Source organism: Ochotona princeps, chromosome 9, assembly GCF_030435755.1.
Source record: "Ochotona princeps isolate mOchPri1 chromosome 9, mOchPri1.hap1, whole genome shotgun sequence".
Taxonomy (NCBI): domain Eukaryota; kingdom Metazoa; phylum Chordata; class Mammalia; order Lagomorpha; family Ochotonidae; genus Ochotona; species Ochotona princeps.
Genome location: NC_080840.1, coordinates 31,495,285 through 31,518,015, shown reverse-complemented (window position 1 = coordinate 31,518,015; position 22,731 = coordinate 31,495,285). Strand labels below are relative to the sequence as shown.

The following is a 22,731-nucleotide window of genomic DNA, read 5'->3' as shown; positions in this document are numbered from 1 at the left end:
AAAGGTGGTTCTGACTGCGAGCACTAGATTCTGTGGCTCCTTTCTTCTGGGACATTTATGGTTCTGGAGGAAAACTCAGATGCCTACTTCTCTACAACACTTAGGACAAAGAACCATCACTGTTCTCCCTCTCTCCTCACACCTACAGCAGGCTTAGCTATTAAAATTCCAGCTGGAAAATGCAGTGAGTATTGAAGATACAATGTGCAAAGCAGGTGGAGTGGTACCCAGAACTGATGGAGGGGAGTATGGGAAGGGAGACGGAAAAGTCACTTGACATCGTTTTAGGGCCCTTAGTGCCAGGGTGAGAGTGGTGGTGCATGAACCATGCACCCGCTGGTTCGAAGCCCAAACCACGTCCTGACATCACAGTTTGCTGTTCATCTTTGAAATCTATTTTCAGGTAAGTTCCTCCCTCCTCCCAGCTCCAGTCTTTTCTTCTACACGCTTGACTTGTTGCTGCAGTTGCTTGTTATGGGCCTCCCAATGTCCTGGGTTTTTTTGTTTGATTGGTTCTTTGGAGTCATTTAAATGTCTCCTTAGCTCCCTGACTTCCTGGAACTAGAAGTTAGCCCTGGAGCCTTGATTAGATTGTTTCATTAGATTCAGGCTATGCCACCTCAGAGGCTGGGCTCCAGGCATGGCCTTGTGGTTCCTCAGGATGCCTCCCATTTTTGCTGGTTCTGCTTTTAGGCAAGTGACTGTGAAAGCTCATTCCAAAGTACCACTCACCATGTGGAATTTCCTCCATAGTTAACACCAACAGATGTCTGATGAGTTATCCTTGATCAGCTGGGTACAATTCGTCCACAAAAATCCATGGTTGTTCCTTGGCATGAACACCAAGGGGCTATGGCTTCCACCCAGACTTATCTCCAAGCTATAGGCAAGTGTTTCTCAAACTTGCATGTTCTTATGCATCTTGTTCAAACAGACTTGACTCAGGTGGACTGGAGGAGAACATGAGATTCTGTAGTCCTAGCAGGCTTCCAGATGATTCCAATAGTCAGTGAATTGATGGCTCCACTGTGAGTAGCAATACTCCAAGATACCAGTAACATTTAACAGTCTGGTAAGAGTGAAATGGAGCCCACCTGGAAATTTCTAAGGTACTCTGTGATGAATTTTACCAACTGGCCTAAGACAAACCCCCAAGCAAGCATCACTGAAAGGTTCTTTTCCTAAAAAATTTGCCTCTCCTGTAGACTGTCCCATGAAGATCAGTCATGGCTTCAAAAGCCCTCTTGTGTATGCTTTCTGCCTCCAATGCATGGAATCTGAGAAATCGCCTACTGACTGGAAAGGATCACCTTGAATCGGCCACTTCCTGCTCCTCACCCATAAGTATCTCTGCCTAAAGCTCTGCAAGTGAACATGAAAAAAAGTACTGTGCTCTGGTCATCTCCAAAGTCTAGTGTACCAAGAAGAATAGGGGCCAGAAACTGTCACTAATATTTGTCTAATATCTCCAGATTAAAGGTCACAGCTTTTTAAAAGTCAGGATCACTCAGGGAGAAATAACTCTGCTTCATGCAGGGGAGGGAAGGGACCTGCCAAGGCATGAGGATGATAAGCAAATATCCTCATCAACAAGGGCCGCACCTGATTGCCCCAGATTTGTGACTGCCTGATCTGAATGCTCTTGTTCAGCTTTCATTCAACTCCAGATCCATGCTCCAGTTGAAGAATATTCCATTTATTTATTTCAGAGAGAAAGTGTTTTCATTTGGTTCACTCACCAAATGATAACAACAGCCATGCCTGGGTCAGGCTGAAACTAGAGTTGGGAATTTAATCCAGGTTTCCCATATGGGTGGCAGGCACCCAACTAATTGAGCAATCATCTCCATCTCCCAGAGTCTGTATGAGTGGAAGGATAGAAACAGGAATAAGAGCCGAGAATTAAATACAGGTATTCCCAAATGGGAGGCAAGTGTCTTTAATCACTGGGTAAAACACCTGTTCCCCATGGTCTATTTTATTTATTCTGTATCTTTACAAAATTTATTTACTTATTTGAAACTCAGAGTGACAGAGAGGGAGATTATAGAGAGAGATCTTGCCTCTACTTGTTCACTCCCAAAATGGCTATAACAGCCAGATCTGGGCCACATAAAAACTGGGAGCTAGGAACTCAAGTTCTTGGACCATTATCTGCTTCCCAGGCATAACAACAGGAAGATAGATTTGAAGTGGGGCAGTGAGGACTCAATCAGGCACCCCTGTACATGGACACCAGCAAATGCCAGCGAATGCAAGCTGCTGTGGCTTAACCTGATAAACTCTAACAGGTATACGTCTCCTTCCCTGAACAATCCAGTCTCAGTATCTTTTTTGTCATATTAATGTCCCTTCCAGTGCCTTTGCTGACATTTTTTCTGAAGAAAGATTTATTTATTTTTATTGGAAAGACGAATATACAGAGAGGAGGAGAGACAGAGAGGAAGATCTTCCATCTGATGATTCACCTCCCAAGTGACCACAATGGCCGGAGCTGAACCTATTCAAAGCCAGGAGCCCAGAGCTTCTTCTGGGTCTCCCATACGGATGCAGGGTCCCAAGGCTTTGGAGTGTCCTCAACTGCTTTCCCAGGCCACAAGCAGGGAGCTGGATAGGAATAGGGGGCAGCTGGGATTAGAACTGGATGCCAGATGGGATCTCAGTGCGTTCAAGGTGAGGACTTTAGCCACTAGGCTATCGCACTGGACTCCCTTTGCTGGCTAATTTTTTTTTTTACATACTTCTGGGTTTCCTTTCATGGTGTATCACTTTGCTAGTAATTGTGATTGGGAGTGCCAAGGCTTGGAATAGAACAGTTCTGTGCAATCTGAGCCCTGCAGAGTCCATCTCAGGCCAACCCCAGCTGGGGTCTTCTGATGTACAAGATCACTGGGAATGGACTGGAGTGTGGGAGTTAGATTAAGGGAGGTCTGAATTGTGGACCAGGTTGTCCTAGGTGTACTGAGGAATTACTGAAGCTTCTCAGTGAGGGAAAGGGCAGTCCAGATATTTGGCTGTTTGGAGATTTTCTCCGGGTTGAAGCATTGTTGAATTCTTGGGGCATCAGCAGGAAGCAAGCCTCATTGAAAACCTCAGGGGGAACTCTCTGTTCTGCTGTAGCACAACCACGGTCTCTGGGTTCTCGCTTTGGCATTTCCTCTTGCTAAATGCCATCTCTTCTGAGTTTATTTATAGTCCTTTGAGACCATCAAAGCAATAATAATCTCAGCCAAATAGGAGAGATGCTCTGACGATCAAGAGAACACACTGTATTTTTTAAAAAAGAATTTACTTATTTGTTTGTTTATTTATTTATTTGTTTAATTTGAAAGATAGATTTACAGAGAGAGGTTCATTTCCCAAATGGTTCTGCTGGTTCGCTCCCCAAATGCTTGCAATGGCCAGAACTGAGCCAATTTGAAGCCAGGCATCCCATGATACAGGGTTCCAAGGCTTTGAGCCGTCCTCTGCTGCTTCCTCAGGCCACAGGCAGGGAGCTGGATGAGAAGTGAGGAAGCCGAGACATGAACCAGTTCCCATATGGGACGTTGGCACTGCAAGGCAGAGCATTAGTCTATTGAGCATCCATCCTGGCCCAGTGAAAAGCATTTTCACATCAGAATAAAATTGAAAAGGGTGACAGTAGCATCATTTACCCCACCAACCTGTCAGTCTCTCTGGCAACTTATGTGCATATTTTCCTTCAAGACCTTGTCTCAAGTCTTTCCCTCTGCTTGGCCATTCCCAACAAAATACACCATTGCTTGACAGAGGAAGAGCTTCATGTTTAAGGTTAGGAGATGGCATGGTATGAGTTTTGGAAAAAGTAAACCTTGATTTGAATTGTGGCTGTTCGCTACTTACCTTGTCCAAAATGAAGGTCAAATTCATCATAGCTAATACTCTATATTATCACTGTTGGCTTTTAAGCCAAACACCAATTTCCTACTTGGGTCACACTGAGATAATCTTGATTTATTTAAATACTTTGGGAAGTTTCAGATTTCATGGAAGATGAGTCCAGCTCCCAACTGGTATTCATGTGATCTGGACTTGACCAGTGAGAGATAACAGAAGTCTAGCATGGGCTGCTGGGAAGAGTTTTATAAAACTTGCTTTTTTTTTCTTTTCTTTGTTTCTTTTTTTTTCTTTCCTTCCTTCCTTCTTTCTTTCTTTATCTCTTTTTTCTTTTCTTTCTGAAAGGCACAGAAACACAAAGAAAGACGCCTCCCATCTGCTGGTTCACTTTCCAAATGCCCTCAACAGCTGGGCTGGGATGAGCTAGGGCTGAAGTCCAGAAGAACTTAATCCAAGTTTGTCTTGTAGGAAGAGAAACCCTGTCACTTCAGCCATCCCTGCTGCCTCCAAAGGTCTGTATTAGAAGGAAGTAGAGTTGTGAGTCAGAGTCGGATATTGAACTCAAGCACCTCCATGAGAGACATCAGGGTCTGAAGTCTAAGACCCGCCCTTGGGAAAGATTTCCATGCCTGCCGCGAGCCTTACCCATCTCTGTAACCTTACATTTGGTGCTGTAGAGATGTGATACTTTCTGCCATGAATGGCAGACAAGTACAAAGACACTCCAAGTTCTGGGTACAGATTTGCTGATCTGTTGCCAGCAGTTGCTCCCCCAGGGGTTCATCAGTTTTGGTAAAGCTCCTACGAACTGGCTGCTCCTAAGTTTACTACTGATGGCATCTGTAACACTCATCTGCTAGGGTACACCTGAAACCTGAATGAGGGAACCAGCTCACCTGGAACATAGCAGGTGCTCCAGAGGTATTTCTGGAACTTGTTTATTTGCTCAACATCACTGACAAAGTGCTCAGCTTGTTCTCTCTGTCAATGTAAGCTTCACACAAATGGAATACTTGCAGAACGGGCAGGGTGCTTGTGACTCGGAGTGCTGGTCATTTATTCATTCCCCAAATGTTGATTAAGGACTAGGATGCACTGGAGGCATGCTGAATCCCAACAACAGGCATCATGCCTGCCCTCATGGAGCTAGAAGTCTAACTGTAGCAGCTGGTCCATGACCAAACACCTCCCAAGGTTTGGGAAGCTACAACTCTGATCAATGCTGTCAAGAAGATGTGTGTCTACTGCCTTAATATTCTTTTTTCTACTTGGGAGTGAGGTAGAGGAGAGAGCAACAAAAGCCAGAGTTTTGAAGAGACAGGAAGATAAAGTGCAAAGACCTTGAGTAAGAGAGAGCATGGGGAAACAGTGTGGTGGTGTGTCAGGTTAATCTTCCACCCTGAGGGTCCTGGCTGCTCCACTTCCCATCCAGCTCCCTGCTTATTGTCTGAGAAAGCAGTGGAAGATGGCCTAGGTCCTCGGGAAACTGAGAAGAAGCTCTTGGCTCCTATCTTCAGATCAGCTTAGCTCTGGCAGTTGGAGCCATTTTGGAGCGGACCAGTGGATGGAAGGGTGTGGCAAAGTGAGTACCAGCTCCAAGACGAAGGCTAAGAGAATTTCCCAGATGATAGTTTGAGATCATTATTAAGTCAGGAAAGTGAAACCGTTTTTCTGAGTGACTGTTGGTCTACCTTAGTGCTATCAGCAGCAGCTCAAAGCACTCCTCACTGATGCTTACGTGGTTGGCTCTTGGTATGTGAGTTCTCAGCCACAACAACCGATGTTGTCATGGTAGAGAAGAATTTACCCATGTCCTGTAAGCTTCTCCTTCCTTCTTATCCACACAATGCCAGCATCATCCTCTGTCATTTTCTCAGTTCAACTTTTTCACCAGTTCTAGTGAACTATCATTTAGCAAATCCCATTGTTATGAGCCAACCATGAGGGCACATCAAAAAGTTTGTGGAAAATGGAGTTCAAATTAAATTTGCTTTGGCACAAAAATGTTCTGCCATTTATGGCAACTTCCTTCACAATACACATTTCCCATAAACTTTTGGGGCACTCCTTGTGTATACTAAAGATTAGTAAGGTTATATTTTCATTCTCACATTTTTTCTGGAATTACTAAATGCTAATCATTTGCTTAATTTTCACCTTGTCTATTGCTAATATGAGGGAACTTCAAAAAGTTCATAGAAATTATATTCAAATGTTAATTTGATTTTAAAAAGTTTTGAAATGAAGGCCAGTGCAATGGCTCAACTAGTTAATCCTCCATCTCTAAGCACTGACATCCCATATGGGTTCTGGTTTATGTCTTGGCTGCTACACTTCCTATCCAGCTCCTTACTTATGGCCTGAGAAAGCAGTGGAGGATGGTCCAAGTGTTTGGGACCCTACACCCATGTGGGAGACCTGGAAGAAGCTCCTGGCTTCTGACTTCAAATTGCCTCATCTCCGGATGTTGTGGCCACTTGGGAAATGAACCAGCAGATGGAAGATTTTTCTCTTTGTCTTTCCTCTCTCTCTGAATTGCTTTTCTAATATAAATAAGTAGATCTTTAAAAACAATTTTTTGAAATGTATGCATATGCAGGATCTCCAATAATTTTATGAAAAATGTGGAAAACAATGGATTAAAAAAATTTTTGCAGCATGGAGTAGTATTGTGGCAAAGGGGGTTAAGCCACTGCTGTGATACCAGCGGCCCATAACGGAGTGCTAGTTTTAATTTGGGCTGTTGTGTTTCTGATCCAGCTCCTTGCTACCGTGCCTGGGAAAGCAGCAGATTATGGCTCAAGTCCTTGGATCCCTGTCTCCCATGTGGGAAATTAGGATGAGAATCCTGGCCCCCAATTTTGGCCTGGTTTAGCCCTGGCTATTATGGACTAAACCAGCTGATAGATCTTCCTTTCTCACTCTGTATTTCTCAAATAAATCCTTAGAAAATTATTTGCATAAAAATAAACTTAACTTTTCTTTCCCACAGATTTCTTGAAGTGCTTTCTGATTTCCCACATTCACATCTGCAGAGTAGAGTACAGGTATCATTTCCCTAACGTTAACTTTGATAGCTGCATTGTTCTCCTGCTCCTCCCATCTCTGTTCGGCAGTTCCAGTCAAAAAAAAAAAATGTAGTTACTCCAGAAACCTGCTCTAAAACCATCAGTCTCTCACTTCCTTCTTTCTCCTCTGTTGCCTTGTTTGTTCTAAGATGATTGCCTGCTCTTTTTCATTTACCTACTATATTACAACATTGGCTTTTGTTTTGGGGCTTTGAAATAGCATGTTCTTATTTCATAGATTCAATGTCTAAGTATTAATTGCCTCAATTTTATCTCATTAAAATACTGTTTTCCTCCAAGTCAACTGTTTAGTTAGATATTGATTCTGGTCTTTGTTCTTCATTTTGGAGGTTTGTCTCAAATATTAGTGAGTCTAACCTCATGTTTACATACATATAAATTTTTATTTCATGTTTATATACATACTTATATATAAAATATGATTTGCATATGTAAATCATATGTGCTTATATTTATATATGATTTATCTAAACAGAGTGACAGTGATGGAGAGATCTTCCATCTACTAGGTTCATTTTCTTTTCTTTTTTTTTTAAGATTTATTTATTTTTTATTACAAAGTCAGATATACAGAGAGGAGGAGAGACAGAGAGGAAGATCTTCTGTCCAATGATTCACTCCCCAAGTGACCACAACGGCCGGTGCTGTGCCGATCTGAAGCCGGGAACCAGGAACCTCTTCCAGGTCTCCCATGCAGGTGCATGGTCCCAAAGCTTTGGGCCGTCCTCGACTGCTTTCCCAGGCCACAAGCAGGAAGCTAGATGGGAAGTGGAGCTGCCGGGATTAAAACCAGCGCCCATATGGGATCCTGGGTGTTCAAGGCGAGGACTTTAGCCACTAGACCACGCCGCCGGGCTCTACGTTCATTTTCTAAATGGCCACGATGACCAGAGCTGAAGCAAGCTGAAATCAGAAGCCTGAAACTCTATCCTGATGTCCAACATGGGTAGCAGACAAATACCTGAGCTATTACTCATTGCTATACCAGGGGCATTAGCAGGGAGCTGAATTGGAAGTGGAACAGCTGGGACTCAAACCAATGCTCATTAAGGATGCTGGAATCCCAAGCGCTGGATTAACCCACTATGCCATAACACCAACTGCCTCATGTTTAGATTTTAAAGTAGGGGATGAAAGAGTTTAGTAGAGGCTTTCTGTGATGGCAGAAGCAATGCAGTTTGTTGGAAGGAGACTTGGTAAGCAGCAGGCTGCTCCTTCTCTCTTTCTCTCTTCCTCTCCCTCTGCTTGGGAAACACCTATACATCAATATCTGTAGATCTGTTCTCTGGGACCTTTAATTTATTCAAAGATCCTCTGATCTCCTGCCTTGGGGGCAAGACCTTGGAGATGGTGGTATAAACCTGGCTCCTGGTTCACCAAACTGGGTGGAGAAAGCTATGAGATGGTATCTTTCTAATTAGCATGCGACCTTTCACTTACTCACCTTGTTGTGGGTCCACTGCCTCATTCCTGATGGTTTCCTTGATGCACCTAAAGTCTTCCTGGTTCATTTTGATGAGAGCATATATTGTCTCCTGCAAGCATGGAGGACCGAGAGGATGGTGTTTTGGGCTAAGCTGTTTCTCCCCAAATTCCTGTGCTGAAGCCCTAACCTCCCACGACCCAAGAATGTGACTGTATTTAGAAATAAGTTTGTTGAAGAGGTAAGAAAGTAGAATGAAGTCACAGGAGTGGGCTTTGACCCAATAGCATTGGTGTCCTTCTAGGAAGAGCAGGTTGGGACACTGATATGTGTGTGTACAGTGCTGATAAGTGAGGATACAGCAAGAAGACGGTCACCTGCTAGCCAAGAGGAGAGATTCAGAAGAGCCCAATCTGCTGACACTGTGATCTCACAATTCTGGGAGCAAGCAAATTTCTGTTGCTTAAGACACAGGTGCCTTGTTACAGCAACCCTCAGAATGGGTACATAAAAGGCTTGCTTGCTCTGCGACCAGCCCATCCTTCACTCATTCCTACCTTCATTGACAATGGGGAGTCTGATTTTCCAAGCTTGTCTCAGGTTGACCAGCTAAATGCATGGGCTTGATCCTCGGTACATACAGACATCCAGGGTTCATCTTTCTCAGCTCTGATACTCAGTTCCTTCTTCTCTAGTCTTGAGTTGTAAAGAGCATACCTCCTTTTACTCTCATAACTATGCATATTCAGGAGGGAGCAGAGAGATAAATGGTACAATGCTTTGCTCACCAGACTAGACTGTGCTTTCTGCTGAAATGTCCCTAATGGCCAATCCAGCAACAGAAACCTCTGCTGGCTGAACAAACGTCCCCACACTATAAGGAAACTGTCATTTAATGCTCCTCTGGTTGAGTTGTAAATTCCTGTGCTGACTGGAATCCAGGCATGCAAGCACATTTTATTCTTCCCAAGTTTCCTTCTTCAGGATAACAGCCAACTGAACATGTTAGAGTTTGTATAGTGTGAATCAGCCTAAGAGATACCACTTGGCACTGTTCCTCGGTAGATTCAATAGCAGACCCGCTGGTAGTGGCCCTGTATGTAATATGCGGAGCGAGCAAGAGCTGCATGCAGGCAGACCTGTTGGACTAGATCTGCAGGCTTTCAAAGTGGGTTTCCCTGCTTGGATGCCCAGAGCAGCATCCTTTTCCCCCTAAGCTACACTAGAAAAGCTGTCAAATGTCAATGCACATCAAATGCCAAACTTTTTGCCTTAGGAAAATGACTTTAGCCATCTACATTGATCTTAAAGACCATGACTTCCATCAGCAATAGTATCTTTCCCTCTGGAAACAAGCCTAATTTTTAATCTCATCAATGAAATGTTAGTCTAAAAATAGCACTATTTTGTCCCTAGATCCCATTTAAATAGATGTTTTGTTATTTCCTTTTAATTGGCCTTCAAATGCTATGTTAAAATGCCTAAGATCATGTTGGGTAAAGTGTGATGGATTTGAGGCTCACTTGTTTAATTTGCTAACGGTTCCACTTAAGGACAGCAGTCAAACAATAAATAATCACTGCGTAGGGAAGAAAACAAACTCTTACATGCAACAAACCCACCTGGAGAGCTTGTTAGACACACCAGTTGACATTACAGGTTGTCGCAGGGAGAGCTTGTTAGACACACCAGTTGACATTACAGGTTGTCGCAGGGAGAGCTTGTTAGACACACCAGTTGACATAACAGGTTGTCGCAGGGAGAGCTTGTTAGACACACCAGTTGACATTACAGGTTGTCGCAGGGAGAGCTTGTTAGACACACCAGTTGACATTACAGGTTGTCGCAGGGAGAGCTTGTTAGACACACCAGTTGACATTACAGGTTGTTGCAGCAGCTCTGGGATGAGGAGGTGAATTTGCATTCCTAACAAGTCAGCAGGTGATGTGATGTCGGAAGCCACTAGTACAGTCAAGTGTTTGTAGATTTGCACTTGGAGGGAGCATAATATTGCCTTCTGATCAGGGTGGCAGCAACTTTCCCATTCATTTACAAATTCTGTGTCAAAGGAATAAAAACTACTACATAACATAGGCAAGGTATGATAGGCAAATTTGAAAATATCCCTTCAATAAGCAAAGCAATCAACGTATCAGGGTTAGCCAATCAGGGGAACAACACCAAGTTGTCTCATCAAAGCTGAGTTACTGAGACGTCAGAGAAGAAAGCTCTTGATCATTATGCACCAACCTAAGGAATAGTTTAGCTGTAAACACACTTGGTATAGTTTGGGGAAAAACATTGGGAAATTTTGGAAATGGATTTTGGATGAAAGATGGTAGGCTGACCAACACTGGTTTATCCTAATTTTCCCTTAAAAAAGATATTAAAGGAACATGAGGGTAAAGAGAGTGGAAGATGAATGATGAGCAAATCATATATTGAAACATAATTCAGGAAGAACTGTTGGTGGCAGAGTAGAAACTGGCTTAATCCAACAGCAAGCCACTGTAATATGGTCATGGACCCCAGTGTTTAAAAAGCTCAGTGGCCCTACCGAATCTGATTGACCTGGAGCTTGAAGATCACCATAGGCAAATGCTGAGGATGGAGAGGTGGGGAGGTGAATGGTTGAAGTCAGGGGAACAGGGGAAACTTTGACATTTGGGATGACTGATTTCTGGGGTGTCCTGTCCCCTGCTTGACAGACAGTAGAAAGAACAGAAGGGAGGCATGTAGATCAGACACAGAGAAGACAGGAAGAATGCGTTTGCAAAAAACCAAATAGCACTGTAGCCTGTAGACCAAGCTGTGGCTCAGCCAGACCCTTCCCCTGGACTATGTCCACAATGTTGTAGCCAGCTGAATGCTGTCTCAGGCAAGAGAAGGGAGAAGATTTTTTGAAAGTGCAGAGCCCAAAAGAAAAAGCATGTAGTTTCTGACATGTGGGGTGTCTTCCCAAGAAGAGACAAGCTGTGACCAGATCACCACACAGCATTCCTGGAGAGGATTTTCTACCTCATTCTTACCTTGGAAGGATTTTCACAGGGGACAAAAGCCTCCAACAAGATGGGACTACACAAAAACCTCAGGGAAGCAGGAAGCCAGAAAGGAAGCTGAGACAAAGCAGGATGCCAAAGAAAACCCCACGGTAAATAAGAGTCCTTAAAAAGTAGGAAGAATGATTGCAGCTGTGACATCATTACTGTATTTAGAAATAACAGACAACACAAACAGAGATCCTACAATGGCTGAGATAACATCAATAGACAGTATGTCCTCTGGGATGGGTGTTGTGGCTGCTGATGGGATGCCTGCATCCCATATCAGAATGCTGGCTTTGGTTTAGGTTTCCCCCGTGTCTGATTCAGCTCCTGGCTAATCTGCCTGAGAAGGCAGCAGATGATGGCCCAAGTACTCAGGTCCCTGTCACCTGAGTGGGAGAGCAGGATGGACTTCCTAGCTCCTAGCTTCGGCTGGCTCAGCTATTGAGGGCATTTGAGAAGTAAGCCAGTGGATAGAAATGTCCCACTCACTCTCTGTTATTACTTCAAATACATGACTAGTAAATCTTTAAAAGATCCCCCAGATTTGTACAAAAGATTGAGCAGTGTCCAATAGGAAAAATAAGAATTAATAGTAAGCCAGGGAGTTTCAAGGAAAAATAGTTAAGAGTAGCAGTAACTGAGAACTTACTACACATGTCTGACATTGTTCTAAGAGGCTCAGACATGTTGATGGAGTGGTCATTATTATTAACTTCACTTCATAGATGATGATATTGAGTCATAGCAAGATTAAGTGACTTGCCCAAGGTCAACAGCAGACCGGAAGTGAACTCACAGTTTGGTTGCAGCATTTTCATATTCTTAACTACACTGTGCTAGGTTGGGATTCCCAGAGGGCAGGAAATTGCTAAGAAAATTTCCTGAATTGGACATAAGCTTCTAGACTGAAAATGTCTATTTAGTAACCAAATTGCTGAATAAAAAGAATACCTGAACCAGTGTGCATAATCTTGACATAGAGACATGAGGGTCATTTAACAAATTTTCAAAAAGAAAAATGTTAGGTCACAAAGGAGTGGGAATCCAAATGGCAAGATATTCTCAGTAATATCAGCAGAGGCTAGTGCCTAAAAGAGTAATTCTTATGAAATTATAAAAATTTTCAACTTAAGAGTTTTACATTTAAACTTCTCATTAAAAGTTGAGTGAAGACAATTCAAGGGAGTGAGGACTCAAAAATTTACCTTTTACATTCTTTCTTGTGTTTCTATTAGAACATACATCATGTGAAATGAAGCAGTTAACAGAGAAGGCAAAAGATGCAGCAATGGGATTCTTGTTTTTGAAATGACAGTGTCCCAGGTTGAAGACTGAGTAGCAGGTACATGGAGTGATGTGTCTCCACTGGAACAAGATAGGCATGTGGGAGGGATGCTGCCACGCGGAAAGGAGAACCGATTGTTTGATCATCTGGAAAATAAATTTGATAGGTCAGCTGTAGAAAAACATCAGGACAGGTGTCTAATAATAGTTAAAAAGTTTTTGTTTGTTTGCTAAAAGGTTTCTATAAGAAAGAAACCCCTTCATTGTACAAAAGTTTGCTCTGTTGTCACTAACATTTACACAGTCGCTGCTTAGCCCCTAAATGACGGAGCTATGTTGGAAAGATGGCTGGACAGGGGAACTGGGTGAAACCAAGGAGCTGAATCCTTATCAGTGGCTACAGGAGGTCAAAACACACCATCTCCCTCCGGAGATAGCAGCATCAATTACTCGGAACTGGGAGGTAAATGACAGAGGAGACAGCCACAGAGGAACGTGGTTGTCTCCAGGAAGTAGAAAGAGAAATGTTGGGTGCTGCTTTATCTTCGAATATTGCAACAGCTTTCCAAAGTTAGTGTACGTACTGATCCTTATATTGTTTTTAAAGAACACACTTTTGAAATTTATTTGCTGAGAGCAAAAACAATGGAATGACCAAACCTTGCCTCATAATTTAACTTTCAGGAAACATGGGCTCCTGAAAGATGAAAAGCGAGGTATTAATTCTGACAGCTTTCCGTAGTAACAGAACGTACACCACGGTAAGCTTCTCATACCCTCCTTTATTTCCCTGACCCACATGGATAGTCCAGAGAGCCATCAGAACTTTCATAAATACTTCTCTCTTCAGTAGTGGGCGGTTATACATTACACCTTTGCCAAGTCATGCAGTTCCTAGCCAGGAGAAAGAGAATCACAGAAAAGTCAGTGTCCTCCCCGCCTGGTTTCCGTGGCAACCATATTAAGCTGGAAGGATAAAGCACCTTTGTAGTAGCTGCTTCTATTGAATTACAATGTAAATGTTGATGCCTGCCTAGAGACATCAGACAAACAGGTCTAGGGAACGGATTTAGAGCTTGTTTGCAGCTCTGAAATCTTTAGCTTTACAGTTGACATGGAAGCAGTGCTTCAGAGCCATCCCAGTCTGTATTCCACCAAATCTCTTGGTTCCATCCAAACCACGCCACTCTCCACCTGCCCGACTCACGAAAAACGATGCTCGGCTCTTTGAGAAGCTGTAATCTACCTGCTATCTCCTATGCATCAGGACTCGGGAAATGCTTGTTGTGGTTAAGAATGTGAAAAATGCAGTGACACAACAGACCCGGCAATCTTTGGGTTTCTTCTCCCCTCTGAGCACCAAAGTCACTTTCGTCCCGTTCTCTTCAGCCACCGTCAGTCATCCGAAGGTGGGCATTATAGGCCTTCGCCGGTGCTGCGCCTTTGACTCCGGTTAGTTTGGGATGTCTGAGTGCAGTTCTCTTCCGTCCTTCCGTTCGACCCACAATCCCCAGTGTTTGCAGGTGCCGCTTCTCCTCCCCCACCGCACCCTCCAACTCAGCTTCAGGTACCCTCCCCCACCATCTCGCCCCGGCACGGGTGCAGTTGGTGGTCGGGAAACGCAGCTCGAAGTCTGCTAGAAGCCCTGACCTTCAGCTTCCCACCCGGCGCGCAGAGGTGGGTTACAAGCGGGCCTCTGCTCCACTCTGGTAAACTTCGGAGTGAGTTACCAGCACTTGGAGAAGGGCCTTACCTGAGCGCGCCTCTGCCAATGGCAGCTCACCTGAGGAAGCTCTGCAGCCAATCAGGGCGCAGCTCGTCCCTAGGGCTTGTACCCTTTAGTGAAAGAATTCAGCTCCTTGCGAGAAAGTTACCTGTGGCCGCCCAAGTCCGCCACTTTCTGCTCTGTGTCTGCCCCATTGCCACGATCCAGGAGGACTCCGCGCCGCCCGGCCGCCTCCGAGCTCGGGCCCCATGTGAGGGCTTCCCCCCTATCCCACCTTTCCGGCTAGGTGAGGGCGCGAGCGGGCGAGCGAGCGAGAGTGGTGAGGGGGGACGAAAAAGCAGAATTACCTGTAGCTCTTGTTCTGCCATCTCGGGCGCTCTCACACACCTTCACCTGCACAGACCTGAAAGTCCAGTTTCACCAGAGGCTGAGGCTCCAGGAAAAGGGGAGCGAGTTCATTGGATCAAACATGTCACAAGAGTCGGACAAGTAAGTGGATCACACGCGCCGGCTGCTGCTGCTACCACTTTGGGCTGATGGCAACTGGTTTGTGATTTTTTTTTTAAGTTGCTATTGTTGGTGTTTTATTTTTTCTTTCTTTTTTTTTCCTTTTTTATTTTTTCTTTTCCTTTTTTTTGTTTTTGTTTTTGGTGGATCCAGACTTTACCGAATTACATTTCTACCTCGATTAAGGGGAGAAAGCTCCCAAGAACACGAATGTTTAATGTCCCTACTGGCCTTAGTACTAAGTTTTTCCTTCTTCCTCCCTCCCTTGCCAGTGTCCTTAGCTCCCCGCACTCGGGACGAATTGCGTGGACGTGAACTGAGGTTTCGGTGGGGGTGGGGTGGGGTGGGGTGGGGTGGGGGTATTCCTCTCCCCTCTCCCCAAGCTTCTGCCAACCTCTCTGCTCTCAGCCCCGTCCCTGGCCTGGAAGTTTAGTCGAGTTCCTTCGATTTGTTGTAATAGGGAGCCCGCTAGCAAAGCGGGATCTGGTCGCTTTTGTGTGAGCACAACAAAGAGCTTTTATGCCCTGGCAGGAACGGCCATCTTCCCGCACCCGGCCCCGGGGTGGTGCGTGCGTCCGCCCGCGGTGCGCCCCAGACTAGCGCCCTAGCGGGGAGGCCGCAGGCGCACGCCCCCGCATTGTCCAGCCACCTGGGGCAGATGCCCGGAGACTGGGCCTTGGAAAGATTGGTGTGGTGCTGGTGACACCGATGTGAAGCCCCGAGTCGGCACTTCGGCGGGGTGAAGCTGGCCTGCGCCCCAACGGGCGTCTGCACCCCCGAACCCATCCCCATCAGCTGCCAGCGCCACGGCCCGGGTGCCACACGCTGGGAAGCTGCTAGCCAACACGGGCTTTGAGTGGGACGCGCCGCTGGGCCTGTTCGGAGGGGCCGGGGCTGGAGGGCACCCTGTCCTCACGCCCTTCCCACCCGCTACGGGGCCCCTTCCAGGCTCGTCCCGGGTGTTGCGGCCTGCGCGGCCCCAATTTCGCCCGCTGGGTTCCTGGGCCTGGTCCGGGTGGCGTCCGGGCGGCCTCCTTCCCGCGGTCGCTGCCCCAGCCTCCGGGACGGCTTTGTGCGCGAGCCGGGGGAGGTGGGGCCGAGGGCGGGAGCGGGAGGGAGCCGGAGGTGGGTCCCGTGGCCTTTCTCGGGATTCGGTGGCGACACTCACTCCTTTCTCTCTGCCCCCTCCTCTCGCCCTGGGAGCTGGCAGTGTCCTACCTAGTGCTAGTACCGAGTGGCCACCTCGCCTTTTTATTTATTTATTCATTTATTTATTTGTCTCTTCCACCCCCGGGTAACTTGACCCGTTGTGGTGGCCCACCCTGAAGACCTCTACCCCAGGGCAGCTCAGCTGGTGCAAGGAACCGGGCGCCCGGTGGCTGGCACCGGTCTTCAGGCCGGGACGTCGAGGGAGGCGTGCCAAGGCCCCTCGGGCCAGCGGTGGTGGAAGAGGAAGGGCCACAGCCTGTGCCGAGGCAAGGCTGGTAGGGTCCGGAAGTCGAGCACACACGCTGTTCCCACCACTCCCGTCCCCTCGTTCCCCGAGAAACTGACTGATGGTGGTGCCAGTGTGACTGCCAGCTATGGCGGAACTGTGTCACCCACCGAAGGGGAAGAAAGTGCGTTGCAAACCCCAGGCGCTGTGGGCGTGGCGACAGGAGCGCGGCCTGGCCCTTTTCCACGCAGCGCATTCTGGGGGCCCTGTAGCCCCGAGTTTGAAAACCTGAGTAGCCCTGAAGCGGAGATGACCAGGCAGGTGTTTTGGTTCGTTTTGGTCGCATATTAAAAAAAAAAAAAAAAAAAAGGTGGCAAACTTAGTGCAATGAATTCTACCAGCGCCAACAGCTTGCATAAATTTCCCTGATAGCACTCAGATGAATTCAGAGAAAAATAGATGGGTCTGTGTTTTCCCCCAGTTCCACCATAGCAGCCACAAGGACAACTTAACTTGCTTTGTGCAAATAAGTCCTGAGCGCAAGCTGTCTGCTTTTATTACTCTACGTTGCCTAGTTTTCATGAGTCATAACTAGCTAGGGTTACCGATAGCATACTTAATGAAAAAGTAGCTTTTGTCGTGTGGTTTCTAAGTCTTAATTTTACATCCTTGGAAAACTTACAGTAACAACACTGCAAAGAGCCGCAAATTTGGATTGGTTTCTTTCTGTGGATGTTCTACTGGGAAATGCTTGAAGTTCATATGGTGATTTTTGGATCTTTATTCTGCTCTTTCCTGATTTTGTCTAAGATTTACTTGAAAGGCAAAGTTATAGAGAGGGAGTGAGAAAGTGATCTTCAATCAGCTAGTTCATTCTCCAAGTACTGCCAGCTGGGCTGGTCTGAAGGCGGGAGCTTCTTCTATATCTTCCACCTGGGTGCAGAGGCACAAACATTGCTTTCCCAGGTGTGTTAGCAGTTCGCTGGATGGGAAGTGGAGCAGCCAGGACTCAAACCATGACTTTCATGGGATACCCCTGCCATAGCTGGCAGCTTTACCCTCTACGCTGTGCCATGGCACTATTGGCCCCTAGTCTAGTTTTCTTTATGTTAATATTCTAAGGGCTGCCCACCAAGTGGAGTGCCGCTTGTCTGTGCTGAGGCTCCAGCAGGTAGGAATGGGGTGGTGGTGTGTGTGTGTGTGTTGGGGTGAGAACTCTGCATACCTGAGCTCATGGTGGATGCTTCCTCACTTGAGAAGCTGAGGAGGGCACTGGAGGGTCTTGTCCTTGACCTCATCACCCTATGAGACCTCCAGGTCACTCTGGAAAGGACATGGAGTATACCTGGGACAGTTTTCCAGTTGCAGTGAGATGAGGTCTTTGGGATAGCCATGGAGCTCATTCCAGGGAGTGCACCCGGACAGAGGCGGTGTCACTGCTGTTTATGGTGTGGACTTAGATGGAAACATTCTGCATTTTGTGTTCTACTGTGTTGATGCTGCCACTCATTAAAGCAAAGGGTTTTTAGGACATTTTGTCTTTGTAGATGTTTAAAAGTTCTGTAGTCTCCAACTGAAATTTTATGAAGATTTATGATCTTTGTCAGTAAGCTAGGCAACAGATAGATGAAGAAACTCATATTACTGTCAGACTATTTTAAGAGTAGACATTGGTTGGCATACCTGGGGTCATCAGAAACTTAACAGAGGAATGAAATCAGTTTATTTTGGTGCAAAATTTTTTTGAATCCCTGGCACCATTATTCACAATAGGCTTTTTTCCATGCGCATTGCGAAGTATTGTCATGTGTATGTAATATTGGATTTGCTACTCAGGTGTTTCCCACCAGGTCAATATATTCTGTTACCCACAAGCTGCAGTATTTTCTTTTTTCTTTTTTTCTTTTTTCATCTTTTTTATTTGTGTCTACTTATTTACTGAAATGTTCTACTTTTTTTTAAATTGCATTTCATTTTATGATATCGTTTCATAGGCTCTAAGGTTCCCCCAACCCCTCCCCGTACCCTCTCCCCATGGTGGATTACTCCACCTTATTGCAGTATTACAGTTCAAATCCAGTCATGCTTCTTTCATTGTAAGCATGTACCATGCATAGAGTCCAGCATCTTATTGTCCAGATAAATTCAACGGCTTCTTGGGGAGACCATTTCTGGTCTAAAAGCAGAGCTGGCAGAATATCGTCCTGCCCAATTAAAGCCGTAACATAACATCAACAATAGTTTACAACATTATGGAGTTAATTAACATGGTATTGAGTGACTGATATGTTAGAAAATGCAAGTTCTTTTTTTTTTTAAAGATTTATTTATTTTTATTTCAAAGTCAGATGTACAGAGAGGAGGAGAGACAGAGAGGAAGATCTTCCATCCGATGATTCACTCCCCAAGTGAGCCGCAACAGCCGGTGCTGCGCCAATCCGAAGCCAGGAACCTGGAACCTCTTCCGGGTCTCCCATGCGGGTGCAGGGTCCCAAGGCCTTGGGCCGTCCTCAACTGCTTTCCCAGGCCACAAGCAGGGAGCTGGATGGGAAGTGGAGCTGCTGGGACCAGAACCGACGCCCATATGAGATCCCGGGCGTTCAAGGCGAGGACTTTAGCCGCTAGGCCATGCTGCCAGGCCCAGAAAATGCAAGTTGTTGACCACATCCTGTGACTACTTCATTGACATTTCAATTTTAGTTTATACACAACCGGCTTCTATCCGCCTTAAAATGGCTATAGAATACTATTCAGATATCTTGTGTCCATTTTCATTTTTATATTTAGCAGTTTACTGTATTGAAGCATAATTTTTACTGAACTTGGCAGGTTTTGGGATAGTTCAAACTGGCTTATAACTAACAAGGCATATGTCAACAGTTGAGGCACAGAACGGTTTTAGGAGGGGTGTGCAGAGAAATCTTCGATACCGCAGTGAGGAGTAACTTATTTTTGTGTCCTACCTAGTAAGGTATATGTGAGTCCCCGCTGACCGTTTCCTGTCTGGTTCTAAGCTTTCCTTGTTGTTCTCTGTCTATTCTAATTTTTGGGGGGGAGGAGGGGAGGGCCCTCCGGGGCGACCCTGATGGTCATTGCAGGAGAGGGTGGGAATCCAAAGTTGGAACTAAGTAAGCACCAGAGAAAGCTCCTCTCCCTAGTCCCGAAGAGAGTTTACTGTTCTGTTTCTGCAGACCGCTCAGGGCTCCTGGCTGTTGTTCCGATGACATTGGACCCTGCAAGGAAGGATTTGGGATTCTTCCATCCCATGTGGGAGAGTCAAATGGGAGTGGATGACCTCAGAGTTCTTGGCCTCCAAAGGCACTCCAATTCCCCGTGGTCTCCTTGGCAGTTGGGATGTAGTCCTTGGTGTCCGTGCTGATAGTCCTTGGTGAGGATCCAGGAGTCTCCAGGGTTAGGATACAAGCCTCCTCCTGTCCCCCTGCTCCACTCTGGGGTCCCCCAAGCTGCAGTATTTTCTAAGGCATTCTGGAATGCAAAGCTGGACAACAAGTGCCAGCGTCTCAAGCATATACACTGTGGTGAGAAATAAGACATCCACAGACATGATTTGAATTAAGACTTCCAAAATGCCTGAAAAGTTACCAAAAGAATGATAGTTATGAGAAGAATTAGTTTTAAAATTTTTGTTTGTTTGAAAGTGGCATGGGAAAAGAGAGGGAAGTCTTTAATTTGCTGGTGTGTTCCTCAAATGCCTGCAGCAGCCAGGGGCTCCATCTGGGTCTTCCACCTGGGTCTCCCACATGGTGGCAGGGAGCTTTTGAGCCTTCCTCTGCTACTCCTCCCAGTCTATTATCCAGAAACTGAGTTCAAAGAAGACAAACTGGGACTCAGAGCAGAACGTGAGCTTCTCAGGTAGTGAGTTTACCACTTGTGCCACAGTCCCACGCCATAAAAGCTTTCAAAAAAACACAGTATAGGTCAGGGTAAATACCTGCTGCTTGCCATGTACCTGGCTTTCAGCTAGTCATTTGTGTGCTTTATCTTAAGGAGTCATGCCATTATTCATACAATACCTTAAGTATAGATTTTGCATGCATGTGATGCTTTACATAATGACTGTACACTTGAATTCGGCATCCTGCTCATTAAGGTTAAGAATGCCTGTTCTTTTCCTTTTGGATATATGAAATGGCTTTGAGGACCACACATGTCAAGAATTCGTCCTGTATTCCTCAAACGAAGGGAATATCATTTTTTTTTTCAAACAAAAATGTCTTTAGTGCCATTTAATCCTGACCTTAGTCCCAACATAAAAATCAGCAATAAGAACATAGTCACCTGTCTCACGGGGCTTCTGTTTTTGTGGGTGCAAGGAGGAATCAATGGCAAATCAGCCAAGAAGTGAGTGTAATACATTAAGTAATGGTGATAGTGCAATGCTGGGAAGCAAAGCAGGTGCAACAGACTGACTGGGGATACTGGAGAGCTGCTTTATGTATGGTGGTTGGGACAGGAACTTTTTTTTATTGATTACATTGCATTATGTGACAGTTTTATAGGCACTGGGATTCCCCCCCACCCCTCCCCAACCCCCCCAATAGTGGATTACTCCACCTTATTACAGTAACACAGTTCAAAATCAGTTGAGATTCTTCCATTGCAAGCATCTACCAAGCATAAAGCCCAGCATCTTATTGTCAAGATTAGTTCAAGTTTCTTGGGGATACCATCTCTGGTCTGAAGGTAGAACCGGCAGAGTATCATTCCAATCAATTAAGCCCCGACATTATGTCAGTAACGATTTATAACGTTATGGAACTAGTTGACATGGTATTGAGTATCCAATATGTTAAAAGAGGAAAAATAAAAAAAAAGAATTCAAGTTCTGAATCACATCCGGGACAGGAACTTTGAAGAAAGTGAAAACTTGAGCCCTGAAGATACTTGGGGTAAGAATGTTACAGGCAGTTGGGAGAGCAAGCGCCAAGGTTTTGAAGTGAGGGTGCTTAGCAGAGTCTAAGACCAGAAAGGAGCCCAGTGTAAAGATAATATCACTGCCAAGCAAGTTAATACCAGTTATTTACTTTTAAATTTACTTATAAGGCAGAGACCTGGAGAGAGAGAGAGATAACTTGCATCCACTGGTTCACACCTGAGGCCAAGCCAAAGATAGAAACTCCATCTGGGTTTCCCGTGTGGGACCCAGTTACTGGAGCCATTTGCTGCTGCCTCCTATGATGTCTGTTGACAGGAAGCTGGATTCAGAAGTGGCAGGAACTCAATCCAGGTATCCTAACAAGGGGTTCAGGTGCCCCCAGCAGTGTACTAATCGCTGGACCAAATGCCTGCCATGAGTTCCTTACTTATGAACTCAGTTATTTGCATATTCAAAAGCAAAGTGATACTTGGCAAGTGGCCCTGGCAGTCAAGTGGTATCCATTAAGAACCAGCTAATAACGTGAATCTTTTCTCTCCTCAGTATCAAGTGTTCTACCACCTGTCACAGATTAAATCCCACATGTTCTTTAATTCAGATGTGAATAAATGCATGGAAGACCCCTGGGCATTGGAATTGAGACAAGGGACACGCATCAGAGGGTGTTTGACCTAACAATCCCTCAACATGAGCTTTGTGCTGAACACTGCTTGTCTTCCCTGCCTGCCTTTTACTGTCACTCAATTTCTGCAAATTGTATCCATCAGAAAACATGGATTAGCTACTTATGTGCTTTGGTTAAGTAATTTTACATCCTCAATTAAATAAGCTTATGTATAGGCAAAATTAGCCTACGTAAAAATAACAAGATGCTAAGAGAACAACGTGAAAATCTGAATTAAAAAAAACTGAAGAAAATAGGAATCCTTTATATCATTGCTTCCCATTGCATCTGACTATAATAATATCACTAGAGTCATTTGATAAGACTATAAATAGGGACTGACATTATGGGACAGAAGATTAAGCTGCCGCTTGCAATACTGGCATCCCATATTGAAGAGGCATTGGTTTGTGTCTTAGTAACCCTGCTTCCCATCTAACTCCCTGGTAACATGCTGGGAAAGGAGCAGAAGATGGCCCAAGTGCTTGCATCCCTGCCAACCGTGTGGGAGACCTGGATGGAGTTTCTGGCTTGAGCCTGGCCCATCCGCAATCTTTGCTGTTTGGGCAGTGAGCCAGCAGACAGATCTGTGTGTTTCTGTCTCTCCATCTGAACGCTTTCAACATTGTCTTTCTTTTTTTTTTTTTTTTTAAAGATTTATTTATTTTGTTGCAAAGTCAGATATACAGAGAGCAGGAGAGACAGAGAGGAAGATCTTCCGTCCGACGACTCACTCCCCAAGTGAGCCGCAATGGCCGGTGCTGCGCCAATCCGAAGCCGAGAACCAGGAACCCTCTCCGG

At 45.4% G+C, this 22,731-nt stretch overlaps 1 protein-coding gene across 5 annotated transcripts in view; it reads left to right on the top strand.

The window, feature by feature from the left end:
* Positions 1-13,367: 13,367 nt before the first annotated feature.
* The window catches only part of GRHL2 (grainyhead like transcription factor 2), a 156,605-nt gene continuing 147,241 nt past the window's right edge, over positions 13,368-22,731 (top strand). The window contains exon 1 of one of the 5 annotated variants that reach the window (XM_058668579.1): positions 13,368-13,462. Coding sequence is in view for 2 of the 5 variants with exons in the window: in XM_004580643.2 (XP_004580700.1) it covers positions 14,897-14,916 (20 nt within the window). In the remaining 3 variants the exon portion in view is untranslated. Of the gene's footprint in view, positions 13,463-14,543; positions 14,974-22,731 lie in introns of those variants that run through there. The other 4 variants (XM_004580643.2, XM_058668575.1, XM_058668576.1 and 1 more) reach the window with 4 other exon arrangements.